The sequence below is a fragment of the Podarcis raffonei genome, chromosome 5, assembly GCF_027172205.1.
Source record: "Podarcis raffonei isolate rPodRaf1 chromosome 5, rPodRaf1.pri, whole genome shotgun sequence".
NCBI lineage: Eukaryota > Metazoa > Chordata > Lepidosauria > Squamata > Lacertidae > Podarcis > Podarcis raffonei.
In genome coordinates, this window is record NC_070606.1 from 87690595 (window position 1) to 87711428 (window position 20834).

Here is a 20834-nt window from a genome sequence, read left to right on the forward strand (position 1 = left end):
GGATTTTAAAATCATGTGGTTGTAGCTGGAGTTATTTCTACTCAAGAGTTAGACGCACTCCAGTGTCCTTGGCTAAGTTGGGTCTATTAATTTCAATGGATCTGCTCCAACATGGATGGATATAACTTGCAGCAACCTAGCCAGTTATACACACAGATTGCGTACTGGTGAATTTTTTTTTTAAAAAAATACTTTGTTCTGTAATTTTAAGTAAGCCCCTGGGAGTGTTTTTAAAGTGGGGAAATAATAATTCTGTTGCTTCTGTAAATCTCAGGAAACAAATACTGCAACCCAGATGAGCATAGCTAGAGATAGATATACAGTGGTACCTCGTTACAGACGCTTCAGGTTACAGACTCTGCTAACCCAGAAATAGTACCTCAGGTTAAGAACTTTGCTTCAGGATGAGAACAAAAATTGTGCGACAGCAGGAGGCCCCATTAGCTAAAGTAGTACCTCGGGTTAAGAACAGTTTCAGGTTAAGAACGGACCTCCAGAACGAATTAAGTTCTTAACCTGAGGTACCACTGTACGCCTCCTGCCTGTCAAATATTGACACCGTAGAAATGGTTTGGTTTTCTTAAACTGAGAGGCTCTGGAAAGCAACTTCCTTGCCGGTGTACCATCTTCGTTAAAAGGTTTCTGGGCTTGCCTATTTTACATCATCTAATGATTTCGCCCCTTTTTTCTGCTTCCAGCACTTCTCAAAACTTTGTGCTCTTCAGTTCATAGGCAAATTATCTGCTGCGGTTTTGAAGCATGGATTAGAAGGGGTGGAGGGAAATCCCATAATTAGCTGCAGGTTTGACATTAATTTCTTTTAAGAGCGGGAGATGTGAAGCATTTATTGTCTTAAAACTGGCACTTCCCTGTGATGTGAATCACATCTCATTTAACTATTAGCGGTTGCTGCTTAGTGAGGTGTGTAAACCTCTCTTTCAAATGCCCTGGTTGCTTCTGCTCCAGAGAAAACAGCCTCAGGTCAGCAGGTTAGCTCATTAGGATATTAATTCTCTCCTTCTCACTTCGCTTTCTCTGTCGCTTTTCACCTGGAGTACAAAAAGAGAGAGAGGTTGAATTTGCACCTAGGTAGTGGAGCCATCGTTCATCACATTTTTTATATCTTTGCCACTGAATTTCACCTGGTGTTTAAAGCTTGCAGATTTAGGGTGCTTTCCTTTTAGAACGAAGTTGTTGGGAAGAGGAAAATCTCTCTCCGAAATAAAGAAAAATAAAAAGGGAGGGGGGAATCCTGAATAGATGTTCAAAAGCCAAGGGCACAGCACGGGAGTTTGTGATTTTATTCATAATTCCCAAGTTTGACTGGAGTGTCTTAAAACGTCAACAGGAAATTCAATACAGTGGCATGCAAACAGTTTCCTGGAAGATCCTTACGGAGAATAAATTTATATTGACAACCGCATTGCAGGCTTGCCATCTCCTGAGCATTCTTTCTAGGAACACCGTGTTCTGTATGTGTGTACATTAATGTTCTATTTGATATTAGAATGCCAGCAAATAGGGCAAATGGTTCTCGTTGCTAATGCAGAAAAGATACGAGGGCAATTTTCTGAGGACCGTCCCCTCCATCAGTTCATTGCTCCCTGAGCTTTACTAATTTAGACTTTTCAAAACCTAGGTAAAGGTAAAGGGACCCCTGACCATTAGGTCCAGTTGTGACCGTCTCTGGGGTTGCGGCGCTCATCTGGCTTTCTTGACCGAGGGAGCTGGCGTACAGCTTCCGGGTCATGTGGCCAGCATAACTAAGCCGCTTCTGGCGAACCAGAGCAGCGCACGGAAATGCCGTTTACCTTCCCGCCGGAGTGGTACCTATTTATCTACTTGCACTTTGATGTGCTTTCGAAGTGCTAGGTTGGCAGGATCAGGGATTTGAACCGCCGACCTTCTGATCGGCAAGCCCTAGGCTCTGTGGTTTAACCCACAGCCAAACCTAAGCTCCCATTAAAATGTAGCGTCAGTTGGTGACAAACCCGCTGCAAAGTCAAGTTTGGGTTCCTTTGCCCCCCCCCCCCCAGGCCTTTTCTTGCTTTAGCAAAGTACCTGAAAGTTTTGCTGCTATTAGTTTGCATCCTGCATTCATTTAGAAGCAGGTGGTGTTGACCAGTGCAATTGGCGTCAGGGACTTGGAATCTGAAGCCTTGTGGCATGAAGTCTCGCAGGTGCTAGTACGGTTCGGTTTGCATTTTGATGGATTATCTTTTAATCGTTTAGCTGCCTTGAGCAATATGCAGGGTAGAAGGCAGGATAGAAACCAGCAGCAGTGAGCCCCTCACCAGCAAGCCTGTAAGCCATGGCCACTGTCAGCATCGCCCTTGAGCCAGTGCCACTAACTGGACTCATCCACTTCAGCCCCGACTGGGCTAGGCGAGCTGGGTAGCACTTCCAGAGACCACCTTCTGCACAGGAACAGGTCAAAGTGCTGTGGACTCACAGCTTAGAGTTCTGAGCACCGGATTCACTTCCACAAGAAGACAGTCGTCGCACAGCAGAGTATAGCAGAGCATAAACGACTCAGAGAGCAGCTCTGTAGAATATCTTCTTTATTCTATCTACAACTATTATACACAACTATATACAGAGCTAAATAGGTCTAAGCATAAATGAATGCTGCACTGCACTGAGTGCCTGCAGCTGCTCTTAGCAGCAACCTTATCTATACACACGATCTCTAACACTCAGTCTCTCTCTCTCCGACACACTGACTGACTGGCTTTTTGATGTGGTGCTGGAGTAGAATAAGTAGAGAGCAGAACACCGCCCCCTCCTCTCTGGAGAATCAGCAGACTCATCAGGAGATTCTTGGATATGGGAGGGGTGAAATCTCCTCAGCCACCTGGCGTCATATATAACGGGACAGGTAAAGTCACAGCCCCCAGTTGCAACCCCTGTGCCATTGTTGGTCTGGTTTGATTTCAGCTATCCTGGTGGCATAAGATATCTGCCAGGTATGCACCACGTGCAGTATAAAACTATATATCATTTAAACCAAAAATGCAACCTCAAATGGTGTAAAAGCAAATGAAACAGATTCAGGGGGTTCATACACATAAAGCAGGGCCCAATCTTGTGGGTCAGGGAAAGGCCTGGGCAGAAAGGTTAAGTCTTCACAAGGTGTCTTCACCTGTGGCTGAGGGAAGGGCATGGAAGAGGTGCATCAGTGGCTTCATGCACATGTGACGGCCTCCCCCCCCCCCCCAATGTTGGGAGGAACTCAGGACACCTGATTAGGTGCATATCTCTCTCTCTCTCTCTCTCTCTCTCTCTCTCTCTCTCTCTCATATCCTTGCCTAGGGAGCCTTTCTACTTTGAGATGTGACAAGGAGAAATTGCCAGGGAATGCAAATTGCATGCTTCAGACCTTCACTGAATTGTACAGCTATACCTAAGAGATCGCCTACCTTTTGAAGCTTCAGTGTTCATAACAAAGATGGAACTTTTTGTTGTTGCTGTTTAATCACAGCATGAGTTTTCCAGGCATAATCGAGATTACTCGTCGGGGCTGTTCTTCCTCTATTTAAAACTCGTCGCTGAGGGAAGCCATTTCCTTTCAAGACTGTTTGGACTGCCGCTCTCTTGCATATTAGAGATCCAGTGTGGCATAGTGGTTGGTTGTGTTGGACTATTATCTGGGAGACCCGAGTTCGAATCCCTTTGGGCCAGCCACTGCATCTCAAGCTAATCTATCTCACAGATTTGTTGTAGAGTTTAATGAGATGGGGAAGATAATTGTGTACAGTGCCTCAAGCTCCTTGGAGTAAAGGGGGAATATAAATGTGAGTTAGAAAATTTAAAAATTGGAGTTGATTAGCTGTTCTCGACTAGTGCCATATGACTGACATGGCATCCAGGTTTAAAAACTTGGCTTCCAAAACATTCAATCAGGCGGGCGATAATTATGCATGGAGATGATAAGAATGGATGGTGCTGGAATAAACTGAGGTTTGTCTGGTCCAGTGTCATGTTTTCAACCATGACCAGCCAGATGTCTCTGGAACCAGGGCACAATATTGAAGGTCAAGAGTTAGAATACGTAAATGAGTCTGCTTGAAACAGATAAATGAATGAAAGCAATATTGGAAACTATAGTGAAAGCCTGACACTGAAAAACGTACGTGTCGGCACCCTTCTGCATTAGGGAGGACTGATGCAGAATTCCTCTTTCACTATAGGACGTTGTGACCCTTCACACTAGAGCACTGCATGAGAAAAGTGAAAAAGCTAAATCCAGAGATAATGACAAAAACTCGTAGAACGGGGACAGATGCTATGCCTAGCCGTCCTGTTATGGCACTAAATGAACTCTTGCACAAGCTCTTCTGGAAGTGCTTATGGAATATCATTAGTGTCTTTCCACTCCTCTGTCCTCTGGATCCAACCAAAAATAAAGACGTAGTGCTAACCGGGCCCATTGTTGATTAGGTAGTTCTCCCTGACTTTCTTGTGTACATGATCTGCAGAGAAGATTAGCAAGGCGCCCGTGCAAGGACAGCATGAAAATTCAATAAGCTTTCCATTTTCCTTGGGTTTTCTTTTGTGCCAGAAGTGTTAAGCAGTATATACATTTTCTAAATAATATAAAATAAATATTTTATCTGCCTAGTGGTGTGCGCTGCTAATCGGTGACAAAAATGATGCTCAGGGACATAGGATGACACTGGGCTACTGACTAAGCATCCTTTTTTTACTTTGGACAAGCTAGTTTACACCAAGGGAGTAAAAACTTAGGTTAGGACTGAAGACTCCTCTGTTAATTTGCCTTGAAATCACAACAGCTTCTTCCACAGCCACTTGTTCATGGAAATGAATTAGTAGTAAGCAGTTGGTGCTTCCTGGGTATTTAACGTTTTTGGGGTTTTTTAAAGAAGGTCTATGTTTGTGGCACCATGGTCATCGGCAGAACTTGCTGCAAACCATGGTTTTGCCAATCGTGAGCCAAACTCGGAAATCAGTGCTCCGTCCACCTCCCATGTCTCTTCCAGTGTAAGCTTTGTTTGAGAATGGTTTTCCAAGGTGTTAACCAAGGTGAACACTAACCGGAATTCAAAACCAGGGCTTGAAGTGGGTTTGCAAATCCAATTAAGAAGAAAACTGCTTAGCATCACCATCATAGCAGATGCTGGCCTTTAACCATGGTTTACTATAACGAGGTAAACAAAGGGTTGGTTTGCAACTGGGGGGCAGGGTGCTCTAAGCCTGACTTGCAAAATTTGCAGGAAGTCAGTTTTACATCTGCAACAGACCCACTGGGTATCCGACTTTCTGCAACCTCTCTTTTCAATCCCCATTGTAAGTGTGCTTTGCAGTAGTTTCATATTGATTGTGAAACATTTTTAGCCATTGAGCTGTATTATGTTTCAGCCCAACCCTTTTACAACCAATTTAATGCTGTGAATCCAGATATTTTCTGAGAAACATTAGTACTCGGCTATTTCATGAATTTATGCTCCTACTGTTGATAATCAGGAGTGCAGAACGTCAAAGCAGTGGATGTCTGGACAGTTCATGCAGTTGCTAGATCCAAATCCAAAGCTCACAGCTGTGTGTAAAGAGCACATTGAGTTAATGAAACACTCTGAAGCAGTAAATAGTAACTAACTTGGTCTTCTCTCTCCCCTTGTGTTTTTTAGATTTATTCCAATCTATAGGGGACCAAGTCACACCTACAAGGTACAACGACTGATGGAGTTCACCTGCTTCGCTTTCAGAATACAGGCCGTAAACGAAGCTGGGGAAGGACCTTTCTCAGAAGTATTTACCTTCAGCACAACCAAATCCATTCCCCCCGCCATCAAAGGTAAATAAGACGCACCTCCTGGTTTGGGCTGTGCAGCTGTGGAAGTAAACCAACCACCTGACGCTTTCGGTTATTATTAATACCCTATACAGCACTTGTAGCATACACTGTGATTTCATTTGTCCTCAATAGTCCACTGTTGAGAGGACATGATTGTTCGTCCCATTTGATAAAAGAGGGAAGTAAGACAGAGGTTCTGGAGCTACCCTGATTTGACACCAGCTAGAGCTTCATCAATATGAGATGTTTTCTTATCCTCCTTTTAGACCTTTAAGTGTAATGTATCTGCCCAGGTCTCATTAACATCTGCAATGACCGTGGAAATACCTGTGGAAAACCCACAAGTACAACAGCACTCTCCCCTAGAGTGGAAATTCCTGTGGAAAACCCACAAGTACAACAGCACTCTCCCCTAGAGTGGTTAGCAGCTTTGAGTACAGTCGTACCTTTGTTGTCGAACTTAATCCATTCTGGGAGTCTGTTCGACTCCCGAAATGGTTTCGAAAACCTAGGCGTGGCTTCCGATTGGCTGCAGGAGCGTCGGACGTTCGGCTTCCGAAAAACGTTCGCAAACCGGAACACTTACTTCCGGGGGCCAAAACATCAGAGAACCAAGGCATTCGACAACCAAGGTACGACTGTATTGAGAAACCATGGAGTCAGAGCCTAGCCATTGCAGCTAGTCTGTTTTTACTTCATCACTGAGGGTTGTGGCTGCACCCATTCGTGAGGAAGGCTTCAGGGGTAAACCCCAAGGAAAATCTGTACCCACTGCCTTGTGGGACGTCTTCAGGAGAAGAAACAGCTAAGGAGTAAACCCTACACAAATCGGGATTGGAGTCCCTAAGGCCATTGGATGGAAACTCCTGCAGCCTAACATAGTGCCCCGCTTTCCTTCAGACCCCATCAGAGGGGGATCTTGTCATCTGGGCAGCGCAGGACCTCCATACATACTGCCCAGGCTTGTGCCCCAGAGAGGTCACTTTGGTGCTGCTAACACAGCAGAAACAAAGCGGGAGGCAGCAGGTATGAGTTACCGGTCTCTGCAGCCACAGCAATCGCAGAGTTTGGCAGCGGTTTGATTTCACCCTTGGAGGTGCACTCCATTGTCTCTCAAGGCAGATATAGGCCAACCATGCAGCCCTGAGCAGCTGATAAATTATTTGTATATCTTGGATTTGCCATTTGAGGCTTCTGCCATTACTACTTTCCATTGATCTTTTGGGTGTGTTTTGTTCAGCAACCACACGCTCCCCTCCCCCTTTTATTCCTTTAAAAATAATCATTTGTTCCTGTCGCCATGAACCAGCTTGTATTCCCCCACCCCCTTGGGGTGGAAAGGTTCAGGATAACCAGAACATTGCTGCAGATGGTTATAGACCAGGGGTCAGCAACCCTTTTTTAGCCTTGGGCCGATCCAGCGTCCCTCAGACCATGTGGTGGGCCGGACTATATTTTTTGGGGGGAAATGAACGAATTCCTATGCCCCACTAATAACCCAGAGATGCATTTTAAATAAAAGCACACATTCTACTCATGTAGAAACACCAGGCAGGCCCCACAAATAACCCAGAGGTGCATTTTAAATAAAAGGACACATTCTACTCATGTAAAAACTGTCCGCGGGCTGGATTGAGAAGGCGATTGGGCCGCATCCGGCCCACGGGCCTTAGGTTGCCAACCCCTGTTATAGACGATTGTCATGGGGACAGATGCATGGCTGTGCAATTGTCAGCTTCTTGAAAGCTTTATGCTTTATTGAGAAATCAGATTCCTGTAGCTGATGGGGCCCTAAGTGACATGAGATGGCTTTTGCCTTGATGGAAGAGGATTTCTCTCCCCGCCCCCACTCCCACTAGAGTAACAATCAGCTTGTGCTAAGGGCAGTGCGGGTGTGAGCTGATAACAAATCATGCTTCCCTCCGGGGCCCAGAATGCATGCCGTGAATCTGAATGGCAGTCTGGAATCGGCAAGTTCCAGAAGCTTTGCCGTATTTGCCTTTGGTACAAAAAGAACAGCAGGGTTCCTGTGCCCATCCGAGAGTGTAACAATTCCGTTAGAATCTTGAATGGAGGGAAAAGGCTTTCTGAATGCCAGTTGCTGGAAATCACCGGAATGGAGAATGCTCTTAGGCTGGGTCCAGACATCTGGCTGACCACTCTGAGAACAGGGTGCTGACATGGGCTGCCATACGTCCAGATTTTTCCGGACATTTGGCCAATTTCCACTCGGACGCAGCTTACGAATGCAGTATTCCGGATATGTCCGGGAAATTCTGGACGTATGGCAACCCCAGCTTAACCATATCTGGTTTCTTCAACAAGAAAAGCCACATTCTTCCACATGGCTCTCTCTTTCTTTCTATACATCTCCTCCATTCGTTTTCTACTTTCCTAATAAGAAAATATTTTGGATTAGGATTGGGTATGCATGGGTTACCGTAAATTGAAAGAAACATTGCAGATACATTCTGTGTTCTGATCCATTGGTTGTCTGTTTCACCATACCATCTATGTTCTATTCTCACTTATTTTAAGTCGGATGGGTGGGAAGAATGAATTAATTGTATTTACTATATTCTTGGGGGAGGGCGGGATGTTAGAAACTTGAAAAGGAAGAAAATTATTATAATCTCTTGTCTTTAGCCCCTAGAGTGAGACAGCTGGAAGGAAACGCCTGTGAAATTGCTTGGGAAGCTGTACCCCCCATGAAGGGAGACCCTGTCAGTTACATTCTGCAGGTCCTGGTTGGAAGAGAGTCGGAGTACAAACAGGTAGGGAAAGAGGGCATTTTTACCCAAAAGTCAATATGGCAAGACTAGATTTCCTTATGTTTCTTTTGTAGTTCATACATTACTCTAAATTCTTTGGCTTGTGTAGGAGTATTGGGTGATCTTTGAAAAAAGTTAAGTCATGTTCAGAATAGAAAAGCAGCTGGCCTCCTGGGCTTTCTGATCAGAAGGTCGGCGGTTCAAATCCCCAAGATGGGGTGAGCTCCCGTTGCTCTGTCTCAGCTTCTGCCGACCTAGCAGTTCGAAAGCACGCCAGTGCAAGTAGATAAATAGGTGCCGCTGCAGCGGGAAGGTAAACAGCATTTCCGTGCACTCTGATTTCTATGATGGTGTTCCGTTACGCCAGAAGTGGTTTAGTCATGCTGGCCACATGACCCGGAAAGCTGTTTGCAGACAAACGCGGGTGCTCTCGGCCTGAAAGCGAGATGAGCGCCACACCCCATAGTCGCCTTTGACTGGACTTAACTGTCCAGGGGTCCTTTACCTTTAACCTTTATTCATTATACCCTGCCCGTGAACGAGGATATTAATCCCCTGTCTTATATTTGTGTAGCTACGTTTTCCTCCCTCATTGTGGAACCTTAAAGTTCTCTCTATTGAACTTCATTTTGTGAGTTTGGGCCCAGTTCTCCAATCTATTAAGGTCATCTTGAATCCCGGTTCTCTCTTCTATGGCATTGACTACCCCTTCCACTTTGGTGTCAACTGAAAATGGAATGAGCATCCCCTCAATTCCTTCATCCAAGTCGTTTACAAAAATGTTGAACAACAACGGACCCAGGACAGAACCCTCCAACACCCCACTATCTCTTTTTTCCAGAAAGATGAGGAACTATCTTTGGGTTCCAGCTACAAATCCACCTAATAGTTACCTCATCCAACCCACATTTTATCAGCTTTCCCGCAAAAATATCATGGGGGACTTCACCAAAAGCCTTACAGAAATCAAGACACATTACATCAATAGGAGTATAGCATCTAGATCAAGGGAAGTAATAGTGCCACTGTATTCTGCTCTGGTCAGACCTCACCTGGAGTACTGTGTCCAGTTCTGGGCACCACAGTTCAAGAAGGACACTGACAAACTGGAACGTGTCCAGAGGAGGGCAACCAAAATGGTCAAAGGCCTGGAAACGATGCCTTATGAGGAACGGCTAAGGGAGCTGGGCATGTTTAGCCTGGAGAAGAGGAGGCTAAGGGGTGATATGATAGCCATGTTCAAATATATAAAAGGATGTCACATAGAGGAGGGAGAAAGGTTGTTTTCTGCTGCTCCAGAGAAGCGGACACGGAGCAATGGATCCAAACTGCAGGAAAGAAGATTACACCTAAACATTAGGAAGAACTTCCTGACAGTAAGAGCTGTTCGACAGTGGAATTTGCTGCCAAGGAGTGTGGTGGAGTCTCCTTCTTTGGAGGTCTTTAAGCAGAGGCTTGACAACCATATGTCAGGAGTGCTCTGATGGTGTTTCCTGCTTGGCAGGGGGTTGGACTCGATGGCCCTTGTGGTCTCTTCCAACTCTATGATTCTATGATTCTACATCCACAGCATTTTCCTGATCCCCCAAGCTTGTAACACTATCAAAAGAAATGAGATTCGATTGGCATTTCAGTGTACTGTATTTGAATATATGCGTAAACCTTTCCCCTCATATTACATATTTCTCAAAATGAGAGTCGAAGGCGAGCCCTTCCCAATGTAAGCAGTTAATAGAAAAAGGGGCAAGAAAAGATTGGGTGGGGAGGGGAAGAGTCTGTAAAACATACAAGGAAAAAGTAACAAAAAAGCCAAAGGGGGAGAATGCAAGGAACAATCTGAATGCCTGCACACTCAGGAAAATGCAAACCAGGGCTTTCTTCAGGGGAAACTTATCGGAATTCACTTCCGGCACCTCTCAGGTGGGTGCCATTGCCATTCTAAGAGAAAGAGGGAAGCGTTCATAGTGAATCCCAGCACCTCTTTTTCTAGAAAAATAGCACTGGTCAAAACTATTTGAAAGACACTCTAGGGTTGGAGCGTTGGTGGAAAGAAGCACTAGTTAATTGCGTGCCCTCCTTAACTGGGTTTTTACCATTCAATTGGAACCACTCAAGTTACTGGCGGAAGTGAGAGCTGGACCATAAAGAAGGCTGATTGCCAAAAAATTGTTGCTTTTGAATTATGGTGCTGGGGGAGACTCTTGAGAGTCCCATGGACTGCAAGAAGATCAAACCTATCCATTCTTAAGGAAATCAGCCCCGAGCGCTCACTGGAAGGACAGATCATGAAGCTGAGGCTCCAATACTTTGGCCACCTCATGAGAAGAGAAGACTCCCTGATGTTGGGAAAGATGGAGGGCACAAGGAGAAGGGGACGGCAGAGGAAAAGATGGTTGGACAGTGTTCTCGAAGCTACCAACATGAGTTTGACCAAACTGCAAGAGGCAGTGGAAGACAGGAGTGCCTGGCGTGCTCTGGTCCATGGGGTCACAAAGAGTCAAACACGACTAAACGACTAAACAACAACAACAAGTTACTGGCAGAAACATTATTTCCCTAGATATTGTTCTAAGACAGGGGAAAAGTTGTTTTCAGAGCAGTCTCGGCGCTCCTTTACTATTCTAACCCTCCTTTACTAGTCCTAAAATGTTGTTTGTGCTTGCTTTCACCCTTTCATTGCCAGTTTCAGATAACGGGGAGGCTCAACAGATTTGAAGGAGAACATTTCCATTGATTCTTTCTAAGGTTCATTTTCACTGATGACCGCCTTCAAGCTGCCTCTCCTAATATCCCCCTGGAAATTATACAAATGTCTTCTCAGAAGTAGCACAGCATGATCACCAGCTGTGGGCCTAGCCTCCAGCAGGTTCACACCAACAATATGCAAATGGGAGAGTTGCAAATAATATATGCAGGCTAGCTGGGTCCCTCAAGCCTGGATTGCAGACATTATGTGTGCAGTCCTCTGGGCTGACGGCATTGTGCATTGCTGTTCTATAAAGCAAGTTTCTAAAATATGCATCTTACGTCTTTGCTCTTACAGTAGTGCAGTTCTAAACTCTGATGATCTGTGAATTGCATAGAACAGCTGGGAATACAGCCAACCTGCTGTTAGCACCCTTTAAAATAAATTTGTTGTTGTTGTTGTTGTCGTCGTTGTCATTATTGGAATACAGTCATCTTGCTGTTAGCCCTCTTTAAAAATTTATTATTATTATTATTAAACTATATAAGTATATTTTTAAGATTGTGTAATTCCTAAGGAGAACACCCATGTTGGAGCAATAAAGCTGAGAAATGTTTACACCACCTTCAGACATTGAAAGAGAAAAGAAAAGAAATATTGTCAGTGTTAAGTGGATCTCTTGTAGATAAGCAATCTCCCCCCTCAAAATTTTCAAACATACTAGAATTACATTTTGCTTCTTGGATTCTCACAACCCTTTAACATAAAGTCTTATTTTCATATTTATTTTTAGCCCCTTTATCATTCTTCTTCCAGCATCTCTTCATTATATGACTCAAGACAGTTTGGAAACCACCCAGCATTGAAAACGTTTCCCCCTTACTCCTGATCTGAATTGGGGTACTCAAAGGGAATCATAACACACATACCATTTTGTGTTCCTGTCTCTTATCTGCTCTTTCAGGTGTGGCGGCCATTTTGTGTTCATGCCTAAGCCCCATGGCAGCCATATTGTGACCAACGCCCACAGCGTTTTCTCAGAATTTCAAATAGGTGCACCGGCCTAAAGCGGTAGGCAGCCTCTGCTGTTGTGCAAGCCTGTACTGCATTGGAATGAGTGGCCTGTCAAAAATGATGCCTTTCAAAGCAATTAAAACAGAACATAGTCCTATACAAGATAAATAAAAGGGGCATTTTCCTGCCATAACTGCTTACAGACAGATAGATACCCAGTCATTCATTTCTCTCTTGTGACACGCCCTCCCAAGGCAATTCACAAAATAGCTAAAATCATAAAATTCATCCAAACATAAAGTGAAAAGCACAATATTTGCTAAAACACAAAAGCCTCACATGGTATAACCCCATCAGAAGTTTAAAGCACTACAGATACTAAATTAGTAAGTGAAAACTGAGACATAAAAGAGAGCAGCAGTTTAAATGCAAAGCATTGAAGGAGTAGTTTTAAAAATCAGGTTAAAAATAGGTTTTTAGGAGTGTTTGAAAACCAGCCCATACCATGCCTGCCTAGGCAGGGATTCCATAGGCATTTCACAAAATGTAGGAAGGTCAGTAGAAGGAGGGGGGTGGGATATAAGGACTCAAGGGGTCCTTAGGGTATCCTGGACCCAAGTTGTTCAAGGCTTTGTATATTGCCTCAAGAACCAAAACATACCGCCTTTCACCATAGGCAAGCTCCCAAAAGTGCAGTCTTAGAAACTTGCATTATATTGAAAAATAGCAAAGCTGTTCTGGTGAAAAACAACACAGACATTCTAGATTCGGGTAGGTAGCCGTGTTGGTCTGACGCAGTCAAAAAAAAATTAAAAAATGGTCCAGTAGCACCTTAGAGACCAATTAAGTTTCTTATACAGTGGTACCTCGCAAGACGAATGCCTCGCAAGACAAAAAACTCGCTAGATGAAAGGGTTTTTTGTTTTTTGAGCTGCTTCGCAAGACGATTTTCCCTATGGGCAAGTTTTCCCTACGTCTTGCAAGTTTGTTTCCTTTTTCTTAACACCGTTAATACAGTTGCGACTTGACTTCGAGGAGCAACTCATAGAACGCGGTGTGGTAGCCTTTTTTGAGGTTTTTAAAGACTTTGGTGATTTTTGAAGCTTTTCCAAAACTTTCCTGACACCGTGCATCGCAAGATGATAAAAATCGCAAGACGAAAAAAATCGCGGAACGAATTAATTTCGTCTTGCGAGGCACCACTGTACACAGAACAAAGTTAGCTGTTCTCTAAGGTGCTAATGGACAAATTTTTATTTTTTATTTCAACACAAACATTGTTTTCCAGAAAGAGTAAGGAAATTCAGCGAGGTGTCCAAGGGCACGAGAACGTGCACACACGAGGAGCATTAAAAATGCACGATCCATGGGTATGGATTCTTCAGGATTTTTCATATTCCACCCTAAGTTGGCAGCTTAAACTGTTAACAAATAAGGGCAGTCCAGTAGCACAAGGAAATATTCATAGCAATGTATGTGCTCTCATGGAAGAGGAAGCCACATGCAAAATAATAATGCCTTTTAGTGCTGGGAAATGTAATATTCCCTCAATCAATAGGTAATGTTGAGAGAAGACATTTGGGCAGCATATCGCCAAATGGATAGAAGCCACACATTTATCGTAAAAGCACTGGAAAGGCTTTCCATTTGCGTTCTCCATTTGCCACTGCTTTTTGTGTGTGTGTGTGGGAACCTGTTTACAGCCAAGATTCTCTCTGGGTAAATTGGCGGAACGTGTCGCTGCTTACAACCCGTAGGTGGGTGACAGGGCTGTGGGCCGGATGATTTCACCTCAATGACTGTGACTTGCGTCTTTGCACACTTGCCACCGTGCTTAGAGCGACGGTGCTCGAGTTTGTGTGAATGGAGAGAGGCAAAGAGGCCTTCCTGCAAAATAGACGCAAACAGTGAAAACGCTTGTTCCCAGTTAAAAGCGGCCGGAACTTTTGACTGCCTGCCAGAGCAACTGCGTAACGTAAAGGCAACTGCAAGTCTGAGCTGTAAGAAAGCGGCGCGTGTGCTAAGATCGCTTTTTAATAAGTAGGAAGCATGCAGCCACATACTCTTCTTTTATTATTTATTTAAGCAGAAGCTGCGACTGAGGGGTCGTGTTTGAGGTGCATCTTCTCCCTGCTTTCACCGCCCCCCCCTCTTGTTTGCAGAACGCTCAAGCACATTTATCGCTGGTGTGTTTTTTTTTGCTGTTAGCCTTAGCAACGTGGATATAAAAACAGCAACAACTGAAGTAATACCACAATAAACGGCAAACAGTACAATTAACATCACTGAACTGTTAACAGCATTCCCAAGGCCGATTGCATGAAGCTCACTACACCACCTCTTGCTTCCTGTCCCTCATGCCGTAATTAATTTGTCGGTTGTTAAAAGAGCCACGAGGCTCCCTTGTCTGTTTTGCTACAAAATACCTCAAGGAATGTCACGAGTGGCATTATTTGTCAAAAAAAAGTAGGTCTGAATTTGGCAGAGGAACGTGCATATCTTGCTTACGGTATCAGCTTGCTCTTGCCCATTGATAAAGATATTTTTATCTTAGGATATTGATCAGAGCTGCAATTGTTAGTATCTCTCTCTTGAATAGGTGTTTGTCTGGCAATCAACTGCAACTCTGAGCGAGATAATAACACTTCCTCCTCAAGAACCATTTTGTTATATAAGTGCCCCCTTTCTAGTTTTTATGAGTGTTATTTTTTGCCTCAGTATTGAGTGTAGGCTCCACGTGTACTCTTTCGCCAGGAGTGATGGCCAGTATTGATCCCAGCTCTGATCTGCTGCTGGTGGTGTTCATGTGGTTTTTGCCTCTTTAACGCAAACATCTCTCCCTCTGCTTTGTTTGGCTGCTTTGAGGAGAAGTCAGAAATGAGAGCAATTAGTTTTATACCGCTCTGCTGATATGCAAAGTTTTAAAAGGTGTTAAGTTACTAAGTTGTGCAACACTTCTCTGCAGTAGAAATTAGGACTGGGGGGGGGTGTATTAAGATGTTGATAATCACACCATGGGCACGGGTGACCCTGTGGGTTAAACCACAGAGCCTAGGACTTGCCAATCAGATGGTCGGCGGTTCGAATCCCCGCGATGGGGTGAGCTCCCGTAGCTCGGTCCCTGCTCCTGCCAACCTAGCAGTTCGAAAGCACGTCAAAGTGCAAGTAGATTAATAGGTACCGCTCTGGCGGGAAGGTAAACGGCATTTCCGTGCGCTGCTCTGGTTCACCAGAAGCGGCTTGGTCATGCTGGCCACATGTACGCCAGCTCCCTCGGCCAATAAAGCGAGATCAGCACCGCAAACCCCAGAGTCAGTCACGAATTTGCTGCCAAGGAGTGTGGTGGAGTCTCCTTCTTTGAAGGTCTTTAAGCAGAGGCTTGACAACCATATGTCAGGAGTGCTCTGATGGTGTTTCCTGCTTGGCAGGGGGTTGGACTTGATGGCCCTTGTGGTCTCTTCCAACTCTGTGATTCTATGATTCTATGACTGGACCTAATGGTCAGGGGTCCCTTTACCTTTAAGTCACACCATGCAAGCACAGGGCTTGTTCAGGATGAAGAGCTAAGTATCTTGTGTGTGGAGAGAGAGAGAGAGAGAGAGAGAGAGAGAGAGAGAGAGAGAGAGCATGCTTCTAGTCTTTAAGGCTGCTTTCTTTCGGACCATTGTTCCATCTAGCTCAATATTGTCTGCTCTGACTGGTAGTGTCGCTCCAGAGTTTAAGCCAGAAGTCTGTCCCTGTGCTAAATGGAGATGCCAGGGTTGAGTCGTGGACCCTGTGCATGAAAAGTCGGTGTTCTGACACGGAGCTGTAGCTCTCCCCCATAGTTGTGCTGTTCCTGGATTCCATAGGGATTCTATTTTATATAATTTCAGGCACAGTCATTGCAAACTTGTTGCATAATACAGACATAGGGTGCATTGAAGGGGGAGAGAGAGTGAGCAAAGCAAATTGTCCCTGTTTGCTTTTCCAAATGATTGCAAGCTACTTGCAAAGCAGTTGTCCTGACATGACACAAAGCAATAGAACATGGGTGAGGGGAGGAAGGGCGATAACCTGCCTCTTTCTCACTTTGCACTTACCTGCGGCACAAAAACAAAGAGGAGAGGGCTAGCTTTAAAAGAAACAAGCCCCCCCCCCTTGGTTGTAGAGGGGTGGGGAGCTCTGTTGGCAAATTTGCGTAGACGTGAATGGGCTTTTGGCACTTTCCCATGCATGCAGATGGCACTGCAAGGTTTGTTTTGTTGCCGTAATTGCCTGATGATCATGCTTTTAGCGTGCGACAGTGAGGGCGTGTGGCGGTGCAATTGGCAGGCGCGATTTCAGACGTAAACAAACCGAACGAAGAAGACAAACTTGGTGCTGTACTTTTCCTGAGCCTAGTAGCCATTCTCAGCTATGCCTTTTCCCCATCAGCCGACATGGAAGTCGAAAACCAAGCAAGAGAGTCATGCGTTACAACAGGTGACCTTTTCTATTACCAAAGCTCCAATAAAACAGGAGTGCAGGTCATGAGGAATAGTGCGAAATGGTCTAGCATAATAAGTAATATGGTGATTGTTCTGGTCAGCACGACAGAAATCCCACACGATTTATCCATGGTGGAGCACAGGTCAGGGCTGGCTGAACATCAAAGCAGGGGCAATATGAAATGAACACCCCAAGTTAGTGTTGCCCTGAGGAGCAACGACCCCCCAAAGAGGGGGTCTCTTTGCTCTTCCCTGATTGTTCTGAGCTGCACTGGTTTCACTGATTTTCCAAACCTGGACTCGTGGTTTAACTTTCTCTAGACTAACCATGAGTTATAAAGGTTTGTCTGAGAGAGCCCAGAAACCACAAGCCCATGCTCGAACGATGGGCTAAGCCAAATCATGGTTTGGCAGAACAACTGGAGAAGAGTGGTGGCTACAATCTCCTCTCCCAGGGCTAGATGAGTCTGGCCACAGTGATCCATTCACAGATGACCTCAAAGCTGGGACTGTCGTGGAAGTTGTGGCTGGTGCAGAATGCAGTGGCACAGCTGTTGTGTGGTACAGCCTGCCAGGAACACCTTTGTTCAAAAAACATCGCTGTCTGCCTGTTTGCTAACAAGCCAGATTCAGTATACTTATAATATTGACATGCACCTAGCAGCTTGGAACCACAACATTCTGTTGCATCTCCTGTTCAGCGGAGAGAGTTCTTTACACCGAAGCAAATCTGAATCTCTGCGGTGTTGAATTAAGGAAGCTGTTAAGAGAAGATGGTCATCCCCCACCAAAGAGACTGTAGCTTTTAAACCCAGGGCTTAAGCAACAGGTGACACGTCATAGCACTTCACCGTTAAAATTTAAAATATTGACTACTCGCTCCCTAAATTGTTGAAAAGTGGTTTGTTATTTACAAAGGTTGTTGCAAAATCCCTATTGGCTTTTTCTGCCACCTAAATCTGAATACTCCGTGCCAGGCATTTATGCAGATTCATATTTTCTCCCACTTAGTGATTCATATTCACTGAGTCATAGCTTCCCTGTGTTTTATTAGCCTGAATTGGTGAAATCTCAGTAGCAATCTTAATAATGATATCAGTAAATGCACCCGAGAGAAACTTTTTTACATTGTTTTCCTACCTGTCTTGTGTACGTAGGAGGGCAACTCTACTCACTTGCAACTCTTTGGATGGAAGGAGTAATTCATCAATTGCTATCTTAAAAATGAATAATGCCTGCTATGATACATGTATTGTGTGTGTCAAGTGCACATTTACTCCCTGTTTGGAATTATGGCAATTATGTGTGGATTGCACATGCAGATTACTGATCATTTCATTGCAACATTATCTGACAAAGAAACACTGCAGTGAATGGGACCAGGGACTGTGGAAACTATTTAACCTTCCTTGCTTTGAGTCCCCCATAGGTCATGCTGTCTGGTATAACTTGTGGCTGGCTCTCATTGCAGCATTGCACATGAACGGACAGAGATTTTGTTCCAAGCTCTGCCAATGCATGATTACCATCACAGACCGACAATCACCCTTCCATCTGACAGGAAAACCCTGAGTCAGCTTTTGACAACTCATATCCCATCTATTGAATAACTGTAATAAATGCGCTGTCTTTTGTATAAGGGGTTTTCCACTATCCCTGCAGCGAGTCGGGTCTGATTGTTGGTTGCTGCGTGTAAGATAAATGACTGAAAAGCAACTTGTATTGATAACGAGGGATTGCCCCAAACATTGCTTTTACTTCTAGAAGCCTTTTGGGACATACAGTGGACGCTCGGATTGTGAACGTGATCCGTGCGGGATGCACATTCACAACCTGCTGTGTTCACAACCTGCGTCTGTGCACGCACGGCTTGAGATTCTGTGCATGCGCAAAGTGCAATTTAGCACTTCTGCGCATGCGCGACCACCGAAACCCTGAAGTAACCCGTTCTGGTACTTCCGTGTTTCGGCAGTCCGCAACCCGAAAAAATGCAACTTGAAGCGTCTGTAACCCGAGGTATGACTGTATATATCTTGTACATGCCCAAGATGAAATGCATACAAGCCCTGGCATGATGTTCCATGATACAGCCACCCTGTGCCCAGTTTTATAAAATGCAGGGTGCGACTTTATACAGTTTGCTTGTTCATATGACTCACAACAGCAAAGTTGTCTAGGCATCTTACCGTTGTAATGAAAAAAACGTTAAAATTAAATGATAAGCTACTTCCCTTTCAGTTCGCTTACTTTGTGATTTTTTAAGAATAATTCCTGTGCACACATGTGTTTTTCGGCATGCACATGGGTTGCTGCCGCAGAGCCTCTGCGAGGAAGTAAAGCAGACATTTTATAAATAAATAGTAGGTGGATAAGTTGTGCAGCTTTCTATAAAGTATTATTTCCAATTTTCAGCAGAAACTGGTCATCTTTCCTTGTCTCCTGTTTCACAGCATTTACCACCACCCCCGGTATTTGGGAATCGAAAGTTTCCGAGATACCTAGCTACTAGCCGTTGTGTGTGTGTGTGTGTGTGTGTGTGTGTGTGTGTGTCTGTATATCTGGACTTGATCCCTGAGCAATCTTTTTTTTTTTGTCGTTTGTTCCCCAAAGGTGTACAAGGGAGACGAGACGACGTTCCAAATCTCAGGCCTTCAGACGAACACAGACTACCGATTCCGCGTATGTGTTTGCCGCCGGTGCTTGGATACCTCACAAGAACTTAACGGACCTTTCAGCCCATCTGTTGCCTTTCTGCTCCAGCGGAGGGAGCTGATGCTCACGGGGGAAATGGGGAGGATAGATGACGCAAAGACGAAAAGTATGATGCCTTCGGACGAACAGTTTGCCGCCCTCCTAGTCCTCGGCTTTGCCAGCGTCTCAATCTTATTTGCCTTTATATTACAGTATTTGTTTATGAAGTAAAGAGTCCCATTACAAAGGTATCATTTTAACTAATGCTACGCATTATCCACATGTTTTATTCAGATATTCCTCTTATTTTATTTTATTTTCTCCTTCTCTCTTTTTCCCCCCCAGTGGTGTTTTCCAATACATTTTATACATTTTTCCTGGATTAACGTGGGATGGGGTGTGCATAGGGATAAAGCCCTATTTAGGAAATACTGGGAGTTCGGGTGTTCCTTTTCGAAACTCAGAAGACTAGGAAGTGGTCAGAAATATCCAGGGCAGATACCAAAAGCAAGTAGCCTGGTTTGTTTTTTGCCTTTTTTATTTTTATTTTTTTTAAATAATCTATTCTGTATTTGTTACTTTGCTTTCAATGGATTCAGAAATGTAACCAATTTGCCTTCACTTTCTTGGGGTTATTTTCGTTTTTGTTTTGCTAACATCATTGCAGTCTTTTAAGTTGCAAGTTTTATTACATTAGAATAACTGCTTTCCGCTCTTCCGCATCTACAAGCCTTAATCACCAAGTATAGCATTGCGGTTAGAATGTGGCGTGCGGCGATACACAGTGTTGGACAAAAACAGTAATTAATCAACTTTGCATACAATGATATCCACTACATTTTTCTCCTCCTTCCCTCACCCCTTCTTCTCTTCCCCCCCCTTTCTTTCTACATTGTTAAAAAAAATAAATTTTAAACTCCGCTACATTATCAACTATATATTTAGCACATTTCAATCCAAATAATTTATCCTGCAACATGAAGTTCATTTAAAAAAATAATAATAATCTCTTTATTCCAGTTGTTTGCGCACTATGAGCTGCCTGCATAACAGATCCGATAACCAGATAGCTTTATAAGTGACAAAGCATTACAGTCCCTACCATTTCTTTATTTTATTTTATAGCGGTAATTTTAAGAGGGCATTGTGCAATAGTTACTCCCATGTCCAGCTGGTCTTTTTTTAAAAAAAGAAAAAGAAAAAATAAAGCTGCTTTTAACTTGTTTGCCTTTGTATATACTCTTAATCCAATCACTAGATATATTCACCTTGATTTATATGTTTAGAACTGGCGAGAGAGAGCTTGCTGCCTTTGCTATTTATATTAAGTATTATTACCTTTTTGACGTTAAGTAATTGTTCTGTCAGCCACTTAAGAGGGGAGGAAA

General features: G+C 44.1%; 1 protein-coding gene across 1 annotated transcript in view; it reads left to right on the forward strand.

The window, feature by feature from the left end:
* FNDC3B (fibronectin type III domain containing 3B) overlaps positions 1-20834 on the forward strand; it is a 267953-nt gene extending 247119 nt beyond the window's left edge. The window contains exons 24-26 of the mRNA XM_053390554.1: positions 5649-5815; positions 8462-8589; positions 19366-20834. Coding sequence (XP_053246529.1) covers positions 5649-5815; positions 8462-8589; positions 19366-19677 — 607 coding nt within the window. The 3' untranslated portion in view covers positions 19678-20834. The remainder of the gene's footprint in view (positions 1-5648; positions 5816-8461; positions 8590-19365) is intronic.